Source organism: Gossypium hirsutum, chromosome D08 (assembly GCF_007990345.1).
Source record: "Gossypium hirsutum isolate 1008001.06 chromosome D08, Gossypium_hirsutum_v2.1, whole genome shotgun sequence".
NCBI classification, from domain to species: Eukaryota; Viridiplantae; Streptophyta; class Magnoliopsida; order Malvales; family Malvaceae; genus Gossypium; species Gossypium hirsutum.
In genome coordinates, this window is record NC_053444.1 from 34,571,946 (window position 1) to 34,594,238 (window position 22,293).

The 22,293-nt window shown below is 33.4% G+C and overlaps 1 protein-coding gene across 1 annotated transcript; it reads right to left on the reverse strand.

Moving 5' to 3' along the window:
* Nucleotides 1-579: 579 nt before the first annotated feature.
* On the reverse strand, nucleotides 580-2,879 carry LOC107912685 (BAG family molecular chaperone regulator 1). Its single transcript, XM_016840986.2, has 4 exons — nucleotides 1,943-2,879; nucleotides 1,600-1,856; nucleotides 1,363-1,509; nucleotides 580-1,230 (listed from the first exon to the last, which is right to left on the reverse strand). Exons 1-4 carry the CDS (start codon nucleotides 2,169-2,171, stop codon nucleotides 850-852), a joined length of 1,014 nt encoding a protein of 337 aa, XP_016696475.2. The 5' UTR covers nucleotides 2,172-2,879; the 3' UTR covers nucleotides 580-849.
* Between the last annotated feature and the right edge of the window lie 19,414 nt (nucleotides 2,880-22,293).

A 22,293-nucleotide genomic window follows, 5' to 3' on the forward strand; every position in this document is an offset into this window, starting at 1 on the left:
TAACTAATACTAAAATCCTGTTTTGTAAATCAATAATGGTGCAAGGAAAAGGCGATGAAACTCTCAGTCTTCTTGTTGTTTACTGCATCTGGATGTGGCCCTGCTTCTGTTTCTTTATGTTGAGTAGGCTAAAATGCTCCAGACTTCGACCAAACAAGGAAGCTAACGTACTTCTGAAATTGAAATCACTTTACCTTCGTAATAACAATCATCTCCTGCTTCCTAACTCACATTACTTTTCCTTTAATATATAATGATTATATATATGGTTCATTCAATCCACTGTCATAATTTCCTCTGCACTTTTTATCATACATGGTTTCCTCTCATTGGACGTGTTAGTTATTATATTACTGAATTCCCTTCCACTTAATATTGCCCTTTTTGTCAGTATATATAAAATAAGACTAAATAGTAGTATGTTCTTTATTTCCTTCTATTAGGTCTTTCTTTTTTTTCCATTTGGTCTAGAAATAGAGATACTGATATATTACACATTACTAAAAATATAGGGTTTGTAATCATCAAAAGGAAAAATATGAATTCAAACACAATAAAACTATAGAGGAGAATTAACAGTTTGGTTTCAACAGTTTATAATCATCATAGTAATTAGTAATCACTATGGTGGAGGAAGCCCCGTTTATTTTATGGTGAACTGAATGGCAGATTAGAAATTAAGGGTGGGGTTGCCCAACAATATCTAAGTACAGAAAGAATGGAAGAAAAAGAAGAAGAAGAAGATGATGATGATGATGATGATGATAACAAACCCAAGAGAAAGGCAAACCGAAGCACATCAACACACACACCAGAGAAAAATAGAGCAGAGACGTGGCATAGTGCTGCTTAGTCAAAGAAGTCCCAAGGGAATTTTGGCGGGACTGAATTATTGGCGGTTGATGTGGATGCTGAGGGGACCGGCAACGATGCTGGGGAGGAATCAAATGTCTCCCAGTTCGTGGTGACTACGACGGGCCCCGATGCTGATTGGTGGTGTTGATGGATTGGCAAATGGGCAATTGAGTTGCTCGATTGCTGCTCTTGAACTGGTGCTAGTCTTTGCCAGTTAAAATGCCTAGGCTTTTGCTCTTGGGTTGGGGCTAGTTTTTGCCCATTTGTATGCTTGTGTTGATTTTGGATTTCCATTTGACCTCCATTGTTGCTTGGCATAGCGTTTTTAATCTTCAACATATCCAATGTTTCAACATATTTTTGAACTCTTCTCACCTTCAACAATGCCAAAAGGCAAATCAGTATGGCTCTAAGTCCCAAAGAAAAGCAAATATACATTTTATCTTTCTAATTTTGAATAAACAACGGATATGGGTTTGCTTTCGGCAAATCGGGATTCTTAAGTACCTGCATTTTTCTTTGCAATTTTACATCTCCATCGGCTGTAATCGCATCTAATTTAAGCAACTGACTCATCAGCAGCTCAATCGAATTAATCAAGTCTTTCTCCGCTACTTTCCCACCTTTGGTGATTATTGTTTCAAAAGCTGACACCTAGGCAATATCCAACCAATATAATTTAAACTAAGAAAAATAATGCATAATCTCATAAATTATTATGTACCAGTATTGAATATTATGTACCTGGCCAGCAAGCCTATCAACTTCCAAGCTGACTTGGGAGATGGATTTAGATGCCTTCTCTACCTTAGCATTCTTTCTGGTCTCCAATAACCTCTTTTCTTGACTAATTGGGTCTTCAACTAAGACAATTTTGGACTTGTCCTTCACACCTGCCATATCTAGAAACGCTTTGGAATCCCTCTCCTTGTCTTTGTATAATAGCTTTTGATCTTGATGGTGTAATCCTGTTGGCCCTGTCAGCATCTTCTTCAACTCCCCTGCCACAACAATCCAAAGTAACTTTAATTGGTCTATTAGAGGTTATTATTATTAGTATTATTATTGTGAAAGATGAGAAATTTACCGAATGTAGCTTGAGAACTGATACTGATTTCGTGGTAGATGGAGCCGTATTTGACTCTAACTCTAATAGTCGGTGGTGGGATGGAATTTCGATCGGAGTCCGGGTTTCGCTTTTGTACCAACATGCCTCCGGGTCTAAGCTCCAAATCATGAGCAGCCGATTCACCTCTACCGCCACCGCCATTTGCCACCGGGGCCAACCCTGTTGCTTTTGTCTTCACTCTCATCATTTTCTTTTAACTACGATATGTTTCGTTTCGGTGACTAAAACAAAAAGAAGAAAGAAAAATTTCTACGGAGGGGAAGGAGAGATTGTTTTAGATCTTCAGAAAGAGTGAAAGCGAGCGATCTGTATCAGAAATCATGGAGAGCCATTTTTAAGACTTAAGGGGATGTTATCACGAGAGGTTCTTAAGAGTCCCACCCCAGCATTATCCGAGTCCAATTCCAACGCCCACGCGTATTTACAAAGACAACCAAGAAAAATAAAGCAGACCAAACCAAAGCAAAGACACGAAGGAAACTCCAACTCTTCGACTTCTCCCTTTTACAATAGCGTCTTACCAAAGGCAAGAAGAAAAAGAGAAAATCATCGATTCTTTCCCTGCAAGAAAACCAAACTCAACTCCTAGATCGCTGACACAAAAAGAAGAAAACTCAGATCTCTCCAACGCAAATGTAGCAGAAAAATAAAACGATGCTACGAGAATCTCCCACTTTTTCACAACAAAAAGACTGGAAAAATCAAATGTCCAACGGTGGGGAAAGACTATAATATGGAAAATGAACAATTTTCTTTCCAAATTATGAATCTGTTTCTTTTTCTCTCCCTCCTAGTAGCTCTGGGATACTCATGGAAGAATAGGGAAACGAATAAGAAAAAAAGAATATGAATAAAAAACGAGTGGACAGCTAATTGAGCAGCTTTACGACCTTAAGAAACAGATTATATAAATGTTTATTTTTTATATATTAAAAAAATAGTTTAAATAAAAAATAAATATACTTTTATGTTTTAAAATTACGGGGAAAATGAAAGGCAAACAAACAACGATGCCGCCAAATTGTGTAAAAGATTGAGAAAAAAATTATTCTTTTACCAAAATTTGGATCTTAGGTACTATTCTGCTGCGACACGATTTATCTTATAAAAGGACCGGTTGATCATTGGTACTTGCACACGTATAGTGCTCAGGGTATATCGGGGAATTCATTATAATTTTGCAATAATTCCAATCATTGACTTGATAATTATATTGACGATTTCAAACACGTGGCAGTTTAACGAAATTGGTCGAAGTTTGAACAAAGCAAAATGAAAAAGAAAAGGAAATGTTAATAATTTTAGTACGCAAATTATTCAAATTAAAAAAAAATACAAATAGGTTTATCATAAATTTTAATAAATATAAAATCAAATAAATGATAAATTAAATTTAAGGTTGCTAAATTATTAGTAAATTTATTTTTTGGTCATTCAATAATCACTAAACTATTAAAAAATTTTATTTAAATTATTGAGTTATTACAATCATCGTTGCATGACATTTTTTGTTCGCATCGTCTGCACAAATCAAAAGTTCTTATTCTCAATCTTTTTTATGTTTTAGTTTTATTCATGCAACAATTATGAACATCATAAATTTGTAAACCAAAATTCAAACAGCTTACTTCTCCTATCTCTTACACAAGTTGTCAAATTGACTTGGATCTAATATATATTCATCTACTTGTCGATTGAAACTAATCTACCGTACTGATTATCGAATTATTACTTAATGCTCGCTAGTCAGACCTTTTAAAAGAAAAATACTTAATAGTGTAGTGACATAAATAAAAAATTTTAAACAATTCAGTAACTTAAATGAAAACTTTTGAATAATTCAGTGACTATTTTATAATTTTTGAAGTTGAGTGACTAAAACCTGAACTAATTAATTTTGAACAAAGAATGAATTGAAAATGATATTTAAAATGATTTAATAAATGAGATTATGAACTAAAAAGATCATAATGTTCAAAATAATCTAGTTTATTGATTTTAATATAAAAATAATATAATAAACAATATCTTTTTATTTTATATAACAAAATTAAATATTATTTCCGATCTTAGTTATATCTAAAATTTATTTTTCAAATCATGATTTTTAAGACCACCTCAACATCCACGGGATGTTAAGTTCCTTTGTTTTGGCTAAATGGCATGTGCAAAATTTATTGTCCAAACATTTTATGATAATGAAATATTTTGAACTCAACACTAGTGAGTATCGAAGTGCTACTAACAACTTCTCGGAATTCTCCTAAAAAACTATTGAATTTTACAGACACGGAAAGGGAATTGATGTGATAGAACAGGAACTCAACTTTTGTGGATGTTGAATTCATGGATGATTTTTAATGAAGAAGTCGACACAAATAGGTGTCGACTTTAGGCATGTTTAAGCTAACCTAAACATTTCCCCTCTCCTATAAATAATGTGGTTTCATTTGGTAGAAAAGTAAAAAATAATGTAAATAATTGTCAAAATTTTCTCATTTGTGATCCTTAAAATAAATTGCACTATCTGCAAAGCTTCAGTAACTCACGTAATTAGTTAAGAGTTTTTTTTTCATAATGCATAAATTAGTGGTATAACATATGTGATTAATTTTTGTAATCAATATTATGTAATGATCAAATCATTGTTATTAAGGAAATTTTTATGTTATTATTGGTGTTACACTTGTTGAATATGTTCTAGGTATGGAATAAGGGAATTGTGCTATTATGTATAGTTGTCATGATAGTAAGTTAGCATTAATGTTGTCACTACCATTGTTATTAACAATTATTGGAGTTGTTAATTTTTTTTGTAATATTTAACAACCTTAAGATGATACATTGATTCTTGGTACAAATTCATTTAAATAGAAATATGTATTCAATTGATTGAGTCATATTTCAATTGGTTCAACATTCAACATGATCTTTAAGAGTGATGTTTCCTTGGACAGCAAGAAATTGAGGATTTTGAGGAAAATTCAAGTTGGAAATATTAAGTGCATGTCCGAAAATACAGTGTAAATACATTATCGCAGATCTCAATGATAATAAAGATATTGAGACTATGGTGTTTGGGCACCAAGAAAAGTGAGGATGTTAGTGTGGAGTTGTTGTTAGAGGTCGAACTTATTCCCAATATTGGGTATGGGATTTTGAATTACACAAGTGCATTGACTATACCAATCCCTATATATTGTCTAAATATTCCATCACTTTTGGATTGTTCCCTTTTTAGATTACTACACATTGAGGTCCACGATGCTAGAGATTCCCAATGTCAAATATTCATGGTCCCTATGTTAGAAAAATAAGTTTATTTTATGTACAACTTATGTTTTAAAATTTTCTAAAATCGACTCTGTTGTGTTATTTATAACAATAAAATTTAACATAAATATACTTGTGAATTGTACAAGGCAGTCTAAAGTGAACCTGAACTTTCTACTGAACGACCTTCTCCACTATTCTTGAACCAATAATTGCTTTTAGTGTGGGCTCAAAGTTTATCGAACCAACTTGTAAAAATGAAAAACTTCATTAACTTTTAATAGGAAAGTTAATTCTTTCTATAACTAGAAACTATGCGTTTTTCTCATAAAATAGATTTTATTCTGTAAAATAAATTGTCACTTTTTTTGGACAAAATAATGGTGTCTGAGAAGTGTTGTAAATTACTTAATACATAGTTCTTGTTTATAAAGAAAACGTACAAGAGTTATGTTCAAATAAGACTTGATTATATAATAATATTTAATAGAAAATGCAATTTCTACTCCAATTAGGAGTATAGGGGGTGGCAACATGACTTAGTAAATACTAAGGTTTGCCACCCCTTATAGTAATCGGGCCTAGGTTAATTATATTTGTTATCTAAACTTTTACCCAATACTTATAATTTATCCAACGCAATATTTATTTTTTATTTCCCAAAAGATTATTTATTTAATGAATTAATTTAATTAATTAGATTAACTGAATTAATTTCTCAGTTAAATAAATTTCTAAACCCAATTCTAATTCTATTAAAATCATAAAAACTTTACCGTAACATAATTTATACAAAAATTATATTTAATTTCCTTATTCAACAAATTCATAATGATTAATTAAATTAATTCTATCTTCAAACTTAAATTATTTAATTATAAATAATTAAATAATAATTTGAAGAACCTTGAATTATTTCCTAAGTCATTTTCAGTACTTTAGCGAGAAAACGTATTCACTGCAGATAGTGATAGACACGATCTATTTCTCTTAGTCCATCATTTTCATTCATTTCATATTATTGGTTCTACATGCAATTCGTTTATGTTATCTTGAGCTAGCTGAATTGTCGTCAAATATAATAGTCAATTTAGGTCAATTACGCACTTAAGGAGTTGGTTTTCTAAGCAATTTATTATTTTATATTTCATTTTCGGTAATTAGGCCTTAGGACAAAATATTAATAAAATAAGTGTTTTTTGAAACACATTTTGTAAGTGTTGTGACCTAATAGGCCGACACGGGGCTTAGGTTAAGCTAATGTGTTTAATTGAGTGTGTAGGATGAAGATATAGAGGCCCAATTGACGTGGAAGAATGAGACAAGTGATGCTCAAGCTTCTTTGGACATCAAAGCACAAAACGAATGTCACAAGACAAGAAGTGGATGTCGTGTCGTGCCACGCAAGGGGTGTGGCACGACACATGTTGGCATTGTGCCCATGTTTATTGGGATTATTTTCGTCTATGCAATCAAACTTATACTGTAACAACCCGTTTTACAGTGGTGTCGAAAATAGTGGTTTCAGGGCTACAAATCTGACAAGTAAGTTTGTAAATATTATTATTTAATATTTACGAGTCAAATATAGTTTTAAAAAGGTTTTTGATATGATAATTTATGTTAATGAATGTTTAATTAAGTTCAAGTGGTAAGACTCTAAAGTCAAGTGGTTTTAGAAAATGAGCTATCAAGACCTCATTTATATAAACCAAGTCGTAGATATTTTTATAAATATTTACGGAGTGTTACTAAGGCCATATTAAAGCTTTGTTAAGAAATTTTGACGTTTGCATGCTTAATTAAGTAAAAAGAACTAATTTGTAAAAGATGTAAAACCTAATTGCTATTGAATTTTAGTGGTTTAATGGATTACTTGGTGGAACTAGGTGGAATTATATGACAATTAGACCATGATGAATTATTATGGTCGGTCAATGCTTGTTTTTATGATAAGTATGTGTTATTTTTTTAATTAAAATAATAATGTAATAAAAACATAAAATAAGTAACATAAAAAGAAAGAAAAAACATTTTATGCTTACCATCTCCAAACCACCAAAACACCATGGCAAGAAGAACCAAGGTTCGGTCATGTCTCAATTCATGCATAGGAAGCCATTTTTCACCCGTTTCTTTTAATTTTTATGTTTTTGAGATCGTTGTAATTTGGTCCAACTAGCTCGTATCTTCGTTTTTTAAACTGTTAAAGATTTTTAATGTTGCCATTGATGAATCTTTGTGATTTTAGATGTTAAATGATGAAATTTGGGGTATTATTTGTGATTTATAAGTATTTTGTTAAATGATTTTGATGAATTTAATGATTAGGGATTAGGTTCTCAGAATAGGAAAAATACAAGAACTTGGTGTGAAATTGTTGCAAAAATAGGCTATTTTGGATGCCATGAATATTTGGTTAGCATGGGTTTGCATTAAAAATGGTTAATTTGCATGTTTTAGGCTCAGGGACTAAATTGAATAAAAGTAAAATGTTAGGCGCAATTTTATAAAAATGTCAAAATGACTAAATTTTATAAAATAAGTTGTTTTACTATCTAAATTAATAGATAAAATAAAATTATTAATTTAGATCAAGATCGAGTGGAAAATCGAGGAGAATGGAAAATTACTAAAAAACCCTATACTTTGTTATTTCTCCAATTTAGCCAGGTAAGTTCATAGTGTTTCAATACATAGAGAAATTTATACTTGCATTTTTATAATATAGTTCTTTAATTAAATGTTCATAGTTAATTATTAAATGATTGCACTTACATGTCCATGTTTGTACTTCGATACCCCTGATTGCACTTACGTGCCCCTGTTTGTACTTTGGTACCCCTGATTGTACTTACGTGGCCCTGTTTGTACTTTAGTACCCTTGATTGCACTTATGTGCCTCTTTTTGTACTTTGGTACCCCTGATTGCACTTACGTGCCCCTATTTGTACTTCGGTGCCCCTGATTGCACTTATGTGCCCCTGTTTATACTTCGGTACTCCTAATTGCACTTACGTGGCCCTTTTTGTACTTCGGTACCCTTGGTTGAACTTCCGTGCCGCTGGTTATACTCTGATAACTCTGGCATAAAAAATTATATGAATTATATCACGCATTAATGAAAAGAAAAGGAATGGTAAGTGTTCAAATGAACTATAACATGTATTAATGAAAAGGATTAAAATTAATGATTCAAGTGAGGTGATTCATGTTTAACGACTTATCTTATGTTAATTCAAGTGAATTATGAATTGATGCACTAACATGTGTCGTTGATGATGCTTAGGCTTGTGCCAAGCTATTGGTTGGATTGTATTATGTTAGTTTTAAAGATATGTATTGAAATGATAAGTGACCAAATGGAAAGATGTTTATGTGCATGAAAGAGTGGTAAGAATCAAAGTATGTAACTTCTCATGAAATGGTGTATTGTGTAGTTGATTCTAAAATAGTTATGCTTAAATGCACTAGCTTGTGGCTATGGTTAATGTTACGTTTATGTCTTGTATGTTATGCATATGAAACGGGTGAGGAAATGTAATGGAACTGTAAGTTCATAGTTGAATTGTAATAAGATGAAAAAAGGGATTGATGATTTTAATTATGTACTTATACAAGAAACTTACGTATACTATGGATGAAGTTACCTAATTCATAAACAAACATAGTAATTAGTGAATTGACGATGTTATCTAAGTTTATGCTAAGTGAATGAAATGGTAAGTAAGTAAATGAAATGGTTCATTGTTTTAAGGAAAAGGTTGATAATTATGTAAGTCAACCTATGAGACTTTATTATGTTATGAATGAAATGGGTATGTGATGTTTATAAATATACTCAATTGTGAGTTGAATGGTGTTTAATAGGTTTTTACTAAGTTTAAAGTATTGGTGTTGAACCATTTTTAATCTATGTATGATAGTATTGAAGTGATACGTTATGTTTAAATTTTTACGTACTTACTAAGCATTCATTGCTTACGTAGTTATTTTCCTTTACTCTACAGGTTATCAGAAGCTTTATCGGGTTGGAAGCTAGTCGAAGATCTATCACACTATCCAAAGATTATATCGGTAGATTTTGATGTTTTAGTCCAGGTTATAATGGCATGCATAGGTGGACTTGTGTTGAATGGTCTAATTGTTGTGTTATGTATAAGGGTTATTATGGTTGATGTTCTTATAGTATTTTGATGTCTTGTTGGTTGATGTTAATATGGTTAAATTGATGCGTGTTTGGAATGATCATATTTGGTATGTTTATATTAAGGCCAAGTTGAGTTATGCTTTAAGGTAAATATGAGCTATTTGAAATGGTATAAATGTGGTCAAATATGGTGAGTTTATGTTCAAGTGATATAGGTCAATTTATGATGGGTTTTGAGATGGAAAATGAATTAAGTGTTGATGAATAAAATGTGTTAAATACATGTATATGTTTAGGTAAATGGTATGTTTGCATTTGAGGTGCCTATATGGCATATTGGTTAAATGGAATTTGGTCATTTGAAATTGGTTATTTTATGCATGTTTGAAAATGTTTTGATGTTTTTGTCATATGTGCAAATGATATTTAGGTGCATGTTTGCGTGGTGAAAGAAATGGCTTGATTTTGGTCAATTTCTTGTCCACACGGCCTAAGACACGGACGTGTGTCTCAACCGAGTGTGGCACACGGCCGCGTGACCCTTGTAGGTTTTAAAGGTTGCTTTTCGAAAGTAACACGACCTGGCACACGGGCGTGTGGCTTGGTTGTGTGACCCAACTTAGAGAGTTTCACGGGCATGGACACAGGTTGGGACACTACCGTGTGTCACTACTTTGATTGTTACATGGCGTGAGACACGGGCGTGTGACCCCTGAAGTTTTAATTTTTTTCTAACTTTTTCATAAAAGTTCTAAATGTTTTCGATTTAGTCTTGAATCATTATTGAAGTGTTTATATGGCCTCGAAGGCTCGATTAAGGGACGAAATATATGTATATGATTGAATTATGCTATGCTTAATGAATTGTTTGGAAATGAATGTTTTTATGTTATGGTTTTACTGTAATGCTCCATAATCCTATTCCAGCGACAAATACGGGTTAGGGGTGTTATATATACGAAGACCTAGGATGTGCCGAAGACCTAATTTGGGCTACCAACACCTCTATAAATAAAAAATTAGGGGTTGAATGCAATTAAGTCATCCTAGACGCCTTCATAAACTCTGTAGTTTAGAATATATTTAGTTTATTTTACTTTTCAACTTTTCATAACTTCTTTATCTTTCCTCTTGAATTAGTTTTGACTTAAGAGTTTTTTATATTATTAAAGTATTTCAGTTATGTTCTTTTGCATTTGATTTATTAATTTATTCCAATCGAGAGATTTGGTACTCTGTTCCCCATTCAATATTCATTCCATGATTATTCAAATCTATTTTCTCTTTCGAATCGATCGTGTTCTTTACATGGTTTATTCAACCAGAGTTGAGATTATGAAGAACATGAGTCGTTAAATCCCTTAGAGGAGATTAACAAGTGGATGGGGATGTGATTAATAGAGGATTTAGGGTTTCTCAAGAGGCTTTAGTTGGTATGAATTACTTGTGCTTAAACCACTAGGATTGACAACCTTATGAAGTTATCATAGGCAAGACGAGGTTGAGAGATAAGTCGAATCGAGTAAATCGTAATTTATCCTAGTTCACAAAGTAAGGTTAGGAGATAAGCGAGTATCAACCAATAGATAGTTAATAATTGGTTAATTGGTAGCCAATCCACCCTAAAAATCTAATCCGAGGTTAGTTACAAACCCTGAAACGAGTTAATATTCCTGATTGGTTTATTGATTTAATTCGTCTGTTTATTTTTCTTTATTTATTTTTCTTATTTATTTATTTATAGTCCCTTAATCTATTTTATGGTTTATAGTAATATAGGAATTAATTACTAGTTCTTAAAGTTATTATTGTAAAAATATTTTCATTATTTATTCCATCCTTCATTGGGTACAATCCCTGAAATACTTCCAAGTATTTCGTTGTAGAAGATTATATAATAATTTGACTCGTGCACTTGTGGACACCACTGTTTTTAATTCTTATATTTTTGATGTTATATCTAACTATAAACGATAACACGTTATAGGCGGTCAAGTTCTTGGTCATGTTGCTGGGGAGGTTTCGGCAATAAATTTTGGAAATAAATTTTTACAATTAATAAGATAAGTAGAAAAGTTAAGACCTATAGATTCAATTTGAATTTTTGTTTATTTATTTTTATTTTTAATTTCTTTTTAGGTTGTGTATGACCCTAAGCATCAGTACTCTGATTAAACCACAACTAGATCTGGAGCGAATTATTAGGCACAATGTCCAACAATGAATTTCGATCCACCCACAACTACAAATTTACCCTAGGAAAATCAATTATTTGTGTAGCCTAGAGAGCAACAAGGAAATAATTGGGAAGAAGTTCAAATGGCTCAACAGACGTTGTACAAGTACACCCTACCTACACTAGGCGCGGTGTGAGGAAGCATAGAAAGCCCGACGATTAACGCCAATAATTTTGAAATAAAGATGACCACAATTCAAATTATCCAAATTATACTGTAGTTTAAAAGGAGCATGGTTGAAGACTCGAATAACCATTTAAAGTGGATTCTTCAATTATGCGACAGCTTCAAATGCAACAGGGTATCTGATAATGTAGTTGATTGGCTAAACTCACTAGAACCAGGTTCCATTACCACATGGAATGATTTGGCGGAAAAAATTATCTATAAACTTTTCTTGATTAGTTAAACCATTTAGTTGTGGCAAGAAATCATCGATTTTAAACAATATGAAAGTGATTCCTTGTGGTGTGGGAACAATTCAAGGCTATGCTTAGGAAATGCCCACACTGTGGACTGCAAGCATGGCTCTAAATACAAAATTTTCTACAATGGTTTCGACGACCACATAAAGTCTAGATTAGACGGAGCATCCGGTGGATCTCTTATGTTTCATACGTTTGAATGAGCCTACAAAATCATTGATGATATGGCTATGAACTTGTACATGTTGTCCAATGAAGGGTTTATGTACAAATCTAAGCCTCCAATAGAGAAAGCGGTGACCAAAGAAAACAACTAGGATAAATTCAACCGAACCTTAGAAAAGCTTAACTATTTGGAGATTCCAATGAAGCCAACGAGAGTGGAGCCAAACTCGAAAGGCCATCTGAAGGAAGCAATGTAACACCCCGAACCCGAGACCGACACCGGAGTCGAACACGAGGTGTTAACAGACTTTAAACCCCTTATAAAAATATTTCCCAGACGCTGCCCAATCTGCGTACTAGTCGCTTTAAAAATCATATCTTGAGTTTCACAACTCGAAAATCAGTTTCGTGATTTTTCCCTGAAACTAGACTCATATTCCCATCTACATATTTTTTTCTAGAATTTTTGGTCAGGCCAATTAGTACAGTTTATTAGTCAAATTCCCCCATGTTACAGGGATCGACTACACTGACCTTTGCGCATTACGACTTGGATATCTCCCTGCACAGAGCTTCAATACTGATGACGTTTGTTTCTATGGAAACTAGACTCAGATAGGAATCTATACATATATGGTATGACTCCTAATTATCTCTGTTTAATTTATAATGAATTTCCAAAGTCGGAACAGGAAATCCAGAAACCGTTCTGGCCCTGTCTCACGAGAACCTGAATATCTCTTAACATACTGTCCATATGATCGTTTCGTTACTTTCCTATGAAAATAGATTCATCAGGGTTCGTTTACATAATTTATTCACTATTTAATTCCATTCCTACTATTTTTAGTGATTTTCCAAATCTACATCACTGCTGCTGTCAGCATCTGCCTTTAAGGTAGACTTTACCTATTTCATAGTTTCCATGATTCAACTAGCCCTTTTAGCATGAGTAGCACAAATGATGATGGTGATTAACCATTCCCATGGCCAATCCTTGTCAAGCATATTCACACTAAATGATTATAACATTATACTCAAACATATATAAGCCATTTTCGCATGGCTAACCAAAATTATACAAGTCCAAAGGGTCCATGACCCACAACAAACGGGTAGTCCTATACATGCCATATCCAGAGTTCAACTAAAAGAGTACCAAAAGAGCTTTGATAGTGTGGATGACTTCGACTTCGATGATCCCGAATCCGATAGCTAACGAACAATATCTATAAAACAGAGAGCCAAAGCAACGGGGTAAGCATTTTAAAGCTTAGTAAGTTTCAAGTAATGAAATCGGCTTTGACTAAAGTATTGCATTCACATAGCTAAATAAATCACTTTAATAATTCACATTCTCATAAGCATACTTACTTCACACTTCATCAACATATACACACACAAGGTATCAACCTATCTAAAAGCCGAAAATTCGTTAGTCGATTGAACGAATATTATTTAAAACGAATCGACCTTTTTTTTTTTTCGAAGCACATGCAAACATACCTTATCGTTTGGGTTTATCGAGCGTATTAATTGAATTTATTGCAGCACAAAACGCTCACATTCAAACCCAAGTTTCTTCGGAATTTAGCCGGATATAACCACAAGCTCAATTGCCTTCGGGTCTTAACCCGGGTATATCAATTCGCACAAATGCCTTCGGGTCTTAGCCCGGATATATCAACTTGCACAATTGCCTTCGGGTCTTAGCCCGGATATATCAATTCGCACAAACGCCGTCGGGTCTTAGCCCGGATATATCAGTTCGCACAAATGCCTTCGGGTCTTATCCCGGATATATCAATTCGCACAAATGCCTTCGGGTCTTATCCCGGATATATCAATTCGCACAAATGCCTTCGGGTCTTATCCCGGATATATCAATTCGCACAAATGCCTTCGGGTCTTAGCCCGGATATATCAATTCGCACAAATGCCTTCGGGTCTTAGCCCGGATATATCAATTCGTACAAATGCCTTCGGGTCTTAACCCGGATATATCAATTCGCACAAATGCCTTCGGGTCTTAACCCGGATATATCAATTCGCACAAATGCCTTCGGGTCCTAACCCGGATATATCAATTCGCACAAATGCCTTCGGGTCTTAGCCCGGATATATCAATTCGCACAAATGCCTTCGGGTCTTAGCCCGGATATATCAATTCGCACAAATGCCTTCGGGTCTTAGCCCGAATATCATTCAAATGCTCATGCACACATATATCAACAATCATGACACATCCATATTTCACTTTCGTTACTAAGGCTCAAACACAAAGCATTTATTAAACCTTTCCAATTTCGGCTCAATAGCCACACACAAAGAGCATGATTTCAATTGGCTTTATAACATAGTCTCTATGCACATTCGACTATCCATCATAGTATGACTAATCATTTCAATATAATTCATGTAGGGTCATTACTCGAAGACTTACCTCGGATGTTGTCGAACGACTTCAATGGCTATTCAATTACTTTTTCCTTCCCTTTATCGGATTTAGTTCCCCTTTGCTCTTGAGCTTAAGTTCAACAAATTTTAAAATAGTCATTAATCGACTATTCAAGTATTACTTTCAGAATAATATATATATATTGATTCGACTTTCACACACATAGATTATAATAAGCTTTATAAAAATCAATAAATAATTCATTAGCAAATTTTCAATAATGTTTACAACAAAATCACATATTCACTACGAGCTGTTTTCCTGAGCAGCAGTCACTAAATTATTTATAACTGGAGCTACAAAACTCCAAATCACTTGCTGTTAATTTTCCCTGAATATAGACTCGTACATCTTCCATCCATAAAATTTTCAGAATTTTATGCTTGGCCAATCAATACCAGATTTTTCTTAAAGTTTCCCCTGTTTCACTGTTTGACTAATCTGACCACTCTTCACTACGAATCAAATTTCTCATTTTACAGAATTCAAAATGTGTTGTATTTGATTTCATTTGAAACTAGACTCATTAAGGAGTCTAAGCATATAAATTTTAATTATAACCATTTTTGTAAAATTTATAATGATTTTCTAAAAACAGAACAGAGGATTACAGTGTCATTCTGCGCTGTCTCACACAACTTTAAGTATCTCATTATCGGAAATTCCTTTGCTTACACGGTTTCTTTTATAAGAAACTAGACTCATTAAGCTTTAATTTCATGTCTCATTCAGCCTCTAATTCAAATCCATAAATTTATGGTGATTTTCTAAAGTCACGTTACTGCTGCTGTCCCCAAGCAGATTATTACCATATCAAACACTAACATTTGCATTTCACCTTACTAGCTAGCTTAGCAAACCTTAATTTACTACTTCATGCCAAACCAAAGATCACATTCGGCACTTTCATCCACCATTCCACCAAGCATGTAATATTCAAACACAACCAAACTCACATTCGGCCCTAGCTCATAACAAGGTAGCCGATTCTTTTTCCTTAGTGTCTAATGCTCACCTATGATTCTTTTTATAGTTCAAACACTCCTCTATCATCATTCACCTAACTTTAACATGAAACAACAAAACTCACCATTTCTCATCCAAATAACATGAACAACAACCATTTCTTGAACATTTTCTCATGACCGATTGCTCATGTTACCAACAAGATTCAAGATTTGAACATGGGCTAACTAAGGGACTTAGTAACTAGCTTAATACATTCAAAAATTTCCAAAAGCTACCATGCATTACATACCTTATTCAAGACTAGAAGGAGTGGCCGAATGTTTTACTTCCCCTTTCCCCTTCTTCTTAGCATTTTCGGCCAAGGATGAAGATGAAAAAGGATGAACACATTTTTTTCTCCTTTCTTTTCTTTAGCTCACGGCTAGCAAGAACATGAATGATGATCTCTTTTTTTTTCATTACTTTTCTTTTATTCTCTCTTTTATTTATTTTATTACTAACATTTTATGACACAAAATAACATATTTTATTTGTGCCATACTTATGCCATAATTTCAATATAATAAAAAAATTGCACAAATGCTTATCATGCCCATCATGGCCGGCCACTAGGTTTTAAGGTGGGAAATTTGACATGCAAATCCACCTATTTCATACTATAAGTTATTTGGCCACTATAAATTAGCCCATAGCATTTGCAAAAATTTTCACATGAGTCATTTTTCATAATTTCACTCACAATTGGCAAAATCAAAGCATGAAATTTTCACACATGCACTTTCACATGAAATAAACATAGAATATAACATCTAATTATTTTTGTGACTCGGTTTAGTGGTCCCGAAACCACTTTCCGACTAGGGTCAATTTAGGGCTGTCACAAGCAAGCTACCTAAATAATAGGGGTCATAACCCCTATTCAAATACTTATAATCTTGGTTGGAAGGATCATTCGAACTTCAAGTGGGGAGGTAACCAAGGAGGCACGAATCAAGCTCAAACTTGACAAAATCCTCCTTATCAACCTTCATCATTTCAACAACGAGCCGTGGACAATGACCATGCTGCATGTGGTCAAAGATTTTACCAACTAGAGGGGGAGATGTAAACAATGTATACGAACATTTGACAAGTCCAGGTGACATGTGGACGACTCGAATATTGGATGGACGAACTCTACGACTAAATGAGCCAATTGATGACTGTAACACCCTAACCCGTATCTGTTGCCAGAATAGGGTTACAGAGCATTACCATAAAAACATAACTTAAAATCAATCATTTCCAAACATTTCTTAATCATAGTAAAAACAATTCAAATATATGCATATCGTCCCTTAATCGAGCCCTCGAGGCCTTAGAAACACATTAGAAATGATTCGGGACTATATCAAAAACATTTAGAACTTCATGGGAAAAGATAGAAAATTTCACACTATAGGGGTCACATGTCCGTGTCCCAGCTCGTGCACGTGCCCGTGTAACTCTCTGACTTGGGTCACATGGCCAAGCCACACGCTTTTGTGCTAGGTCGTGTAACTCTTGAAATGGCTTCACACGCCTGTGTACCAAGCCATGTGCTAGGCCGTGTAACTGCTTGACTTGCAACCGTTTGAAACCTACACGGGACACACGGCCGTGTTGCATGGCCGCATGGACAAGAAATAGGCCAATTTCATGTCATTTCTTTCACCCAATTCAAGTTCACACCTACAATCCATTTGCACATACAATCAAGCTTCAAAACATACCTAAAATATGCATAATAAGGCTAATTCAATATGACATCTAACCACACAACCAATATGCTAAAAGGCATCTCAATTACAACAATCAAATATACTTAAACAAATTAATAATTTAGCCATTCATCAACCATGAATTTATAACCCAATTCCATACCAAACTTACCACAATGACCACATGCCAAAATCACATTCAAACATACCAAATTGGCTATTCAAAACACTTCGCTTGACCATTTCAACACCAACCATCAAAGCATTAAAATACCAAAATTTCATCAACCATAACACCACATTTACAAGCCAAACATAATGACTATCTTATCAAGCACAATTTACCTATACATGCCATTATAACCATGCAAATTGAAATACACACTCATAGCAACTCATACAATTCATTATACCACATTTAGTCCTTAAGCCTATAAATTGAAATTCATACAATTTCATCCACATACAAAGCTAGCCTAATTAAATATACACTCATAGCAACTCATACAATTCATCATTTCACAATTTCACCTTGTATGTTACATATTTTGCAAATAAATCCCTAATTGACATTTTCAACAAAAATCACTTTACAAAAGTTGTTTATTTATCAATAGGATTCACTTTCTTCCATCAAACATAAAAAACCACTTGTGTACATTCATGGAAAAACCCTAACCTTTTACCAATTTTGCAAATTAGTCCCTGGGCTAGCTAGATTAAGCTACAACGATCCCGAAAACATAAAAAATCATTAAAAACAGACTCAAAATCACTTACATGCAATGGATTTATGCTTGGCTGAATCTTCTTCTCCATTACAATGATAATGTTCCAGAAATAAAATGGCTAGAGTCTCCCTAGTAACAAGGGGAACAACCCTCGTAGAGATGGGAAAGAGCACATATATGTGATTGCATTACAATAGGACAAGGAATTGAAGACGCCAATCAAGCCCATCCATGAAAAGGAGAAAATTTTGGAAGCAATAGATGAACTCATGGAAGAAGAAGAAGTTGTGCACCATGAGTCAATCGAGGATGTAGCTAAATCGATGCATAATCCTTTAATCTCAATTCACAACATAATAAAGATACCCCCGAAATTAAAAGATTCGGGTAGCTTTATTATCTTAATAGTGATAGGGGATTATAGTATAAATTTGATGCTCTTACAAATTTATTGGAAACTCAAACTTAGGGATCTTAAAAATACCTCGATAACACTTCAATTAGCCATTGATCCTTAGTACACCCAAAAGGTGTACTCAAGGATGTATTGGTTAAGGCATGGGGATTCATAATCCATGTCGAATTTGTAGTCCTCGACTTTAAGGAAGATCGAGAAATCCCCATTCTATTAAGTAGGCCATTTCTGGCCATTTCTAAATCGACTATCAATCTAGAGCGAAATGAGATAATCATAAAGATCGATAATAAAATATAAGTGTTAAAATGTGGCCATAATTTCCAAAACGAGGGATTAGCTAGTGAGGAATGTTACGTATTACTCAATCTAACCACTAACAACCTCGATCGGAGGTATCACTTTAGTCGTGTTGGTGTAGGAAACTGGATTACAAAGGAATGAGACAAATGAAAAGACCCTAGTGGGAGAAGAAATAATTGAAAAGGCCAAGACGGGTAGCTTGACATCTAAAGTCGATGGTAAAATTCAAGGAATTACCGGGCAAGTCCGATAGTGTAACATAAATTTTAACCATCGAACTTAACCAATTTATTTTTAACTTGTTAGAATAGGAATTATATTTTTATTTTATGTTAGAATTAGAAGTAATCAGGTTCGATGACAATAGAGGAGATAAACATTAGTAGGGTGCATTTACGGGCAATTGAGGACTCTTTACAAGTCCCGAAAAGACCAATTCAGAGCCATGTCACAACATAACAATCCCACAACGCGACACAACCCCTGCAAGTCTAAGAATGTTGAATTTTTCGTCGTGTTATGCCACACCCTATCTATGGCGCGACACATTATTGGTTGAAAGCAAAATCATGGGTAAAATTGTTATTATGTCATGCCATGCACTATTTGTGCCACGACACACAAGTTATTTTGCTAGCTTTCTGTTACTGATTCAACCCGATCTTTAGAGACTTTCACCAGGATTGGATGTAAAGTAAAGCCCTAGATGGATTTTATATATTGTCCATGCTAGCCACCATACCCTTTAAGTCGTCATAGCCACCCAAACCAACGTTTGCAAGCCTTTCCTTTAAGATTCCACGAATCCTTTGCCTCTTCCTTTCTTCTTAATGCCAAAACCATGACGAAAATCTGGTTCAACAAAGAATCAATTGCTGATAATTTTGAATATCTTCGGGGAAGGGATAAGGAAAATCACTTAAGATAGATTTAGCGGAAAACTCCACTTTGTGAGAGAGGGTTCGAGCTCTTAGCATCCTTGACAAGTGGGACAAGAGACATAGTCGAATCACTCGATTAGGAAAACTTTGTATGACCCCCAAAGAATCTACATGTATCTCAGTTGTTCAAAAATTTTATGCCGCCCTAAGAGAAGTTAAAATGAATTAACAATGGGACATGCCATGGCGTCAAGTAATTATTCGGGGAAGAAAAGTTCTGATATCACCATTAGAAATATCGAAGTACTATACCAGTCCTATATCTCTCTCTAATTCTATACAATCAACGGATCTCATGCAATTTTCAAGAGAGAAAAAGGATAACATGGTAAATCTCCTAACGAATTGATGTAATAGCCTGTTTTTCAGTGGTGTCAGAAACAGTGGTTCTGGGGCCACAAATCTGACGAGTAAGTTCGTAAGTATTATTATTTAATATTTACGACTCAAATGTGATTTTAAAAAGCTTTTTGATTTGATAATTTATGTTATATAAGTGATTTATTAAGTTCAAGTGGTAAGACCATGAGGTCAAGTGGTTTTAGAAAATGACGTATCGGGACCTCGTTTCTATAAACTAACCTGTAAATATTTATAAAAATATTTATAGAGTATTATTAAGGTTGTATTAAAGTTTTGTTAAGAAATTTTAATGTTTGGATAGTTAATTAAGCAAAAAGGACTAAATCGTAAACGTTTAAAAAGTTAATGTTATTAGTTTAAAGGTGTTAGTTGATTAAAGAATTTTAATTGGATGGCCTTAATGGGTAAATTAACCATCCTTAAAATAAGGGACGATAATACTTGTGTTAAATGAATTGTTTTTATGTTAAAATAATTATTAATTAATTTAATATGTTAAATTAAGTAAAATAAAAACCAAATGTTGTTTTATTTCTTTTATTATTTATTATCTTCCACGAAAGAAGAAAACATAGCATGAGAAGCCATTTTAAAGGGTTCGGCCATGGCTATACCTTTGCATGGTAAGCCATTTTTCACCTATTTCTTTTATATTTTATGTTTTTGAGATCGTTGCAACTAGGTCGAGCTAGCCCGTACCTTCGATTTTGAAATTGTTAAAGATTTTGAATGTTTCAATGTATTAGTTTAGTTATTTTTGATGTTAAATGATTAATTTGAAATATTAGTTGTTATTTAAAAGTTTTTTATTAAGTAATTTTTGATGAATTTTTTGATTAGGGACTAAATTATTAAAATAGTAAAAATACAATAATTTTTTTGTGAAATTATTATAAAGGTGGGCTATATTTGATGCCATGAGCCTTAGGCTAAGCTTGAATTTGGGAAAAAATGGTTAAATTACATGTTTTAGGCTTAGGGACTAAATTAAATAAAAGTAAAACTTTAGGGGTAATTTTGTAAAATAGTAAAAAAGACTAAATTACATAAAGTACATTGTTTTATTATCCAAATTAATAGATTGAATGAAATTATTAATTTAGATCAAGATCGGGTAGAAAATCGAGGATAATGAAAAATTACCAAAATGCCCCTATACTTTGACATTTTTTCAATTTAGCCAAGTAAGTTCGTATGAATTATATTATGTATATTGTTGATTAAATTGAATGTTAATATATTATTTTTTCAATTTAAGCTTTGGTCACGATTATAATGGCATGTATAGGTGTTTTGTGCTTGATGATATGGCCACTATGTTTGGCTTGTAAATATGGTTTTATGATTGATGACATATTGGCATTTTTGGGATTGATTGTTAATGTTGAAATAGTTTAGTGATGATACGTTTTGAATGGCCAAATTGGTATGTTTGTGTGTGATATTGGCATGTAATGTTGCTTTGAATTTGTGAATCTTATGTTATTTTGATGCCTTGATGGTTGATGTGCTTTTGACACTTTGATGCTTAATGGCTGGTGTTATATGATAAAATTAATGCTTGATTTTATAGCTAAAGTGGTATATGTTGGCATATTTGCAAAGTGATCATTTAGAGCATGTTTTGATATAAGATTTAATCAAATATGTTTGGTTGAATTATGACCATTTGGACCTAAATTTGATATGTATATATATTGGATGTTGGAACCATTTGGTAATGGCTAGTTTTTTTCATTTGTATGGTTTTGACACATAAGAGAAGTGGTTCAAATGGTAAAGTTATTTTGTTATGGTATGAATCTAAATTGGTAACGTTGGTATGTGTTAAAAGTGGTATGTTTTGGTAAGGAATCAATTTAGTTGCTAAATGGTTAAATAAGCACATGTGTAGGTATGTTTAAAGTATGTGTTTGAGGTGCCTTTATGGCATATTGGTTGAATGGAAATTGGTCATTTTATGCATAATTGAAAATATTTTGATACCTTGGTCATATGTGCAAATGGCTTATTTAGGCATGCTTGAATTAGGTGAAAGAAATGGCATGAATTTGACCTATTTCTTGTCTACACGAGCGTGTCTCAGCCCTGTGTTACACACGGCCATGCGACACGACCATGTGTCCCCTATAGGTTTTTT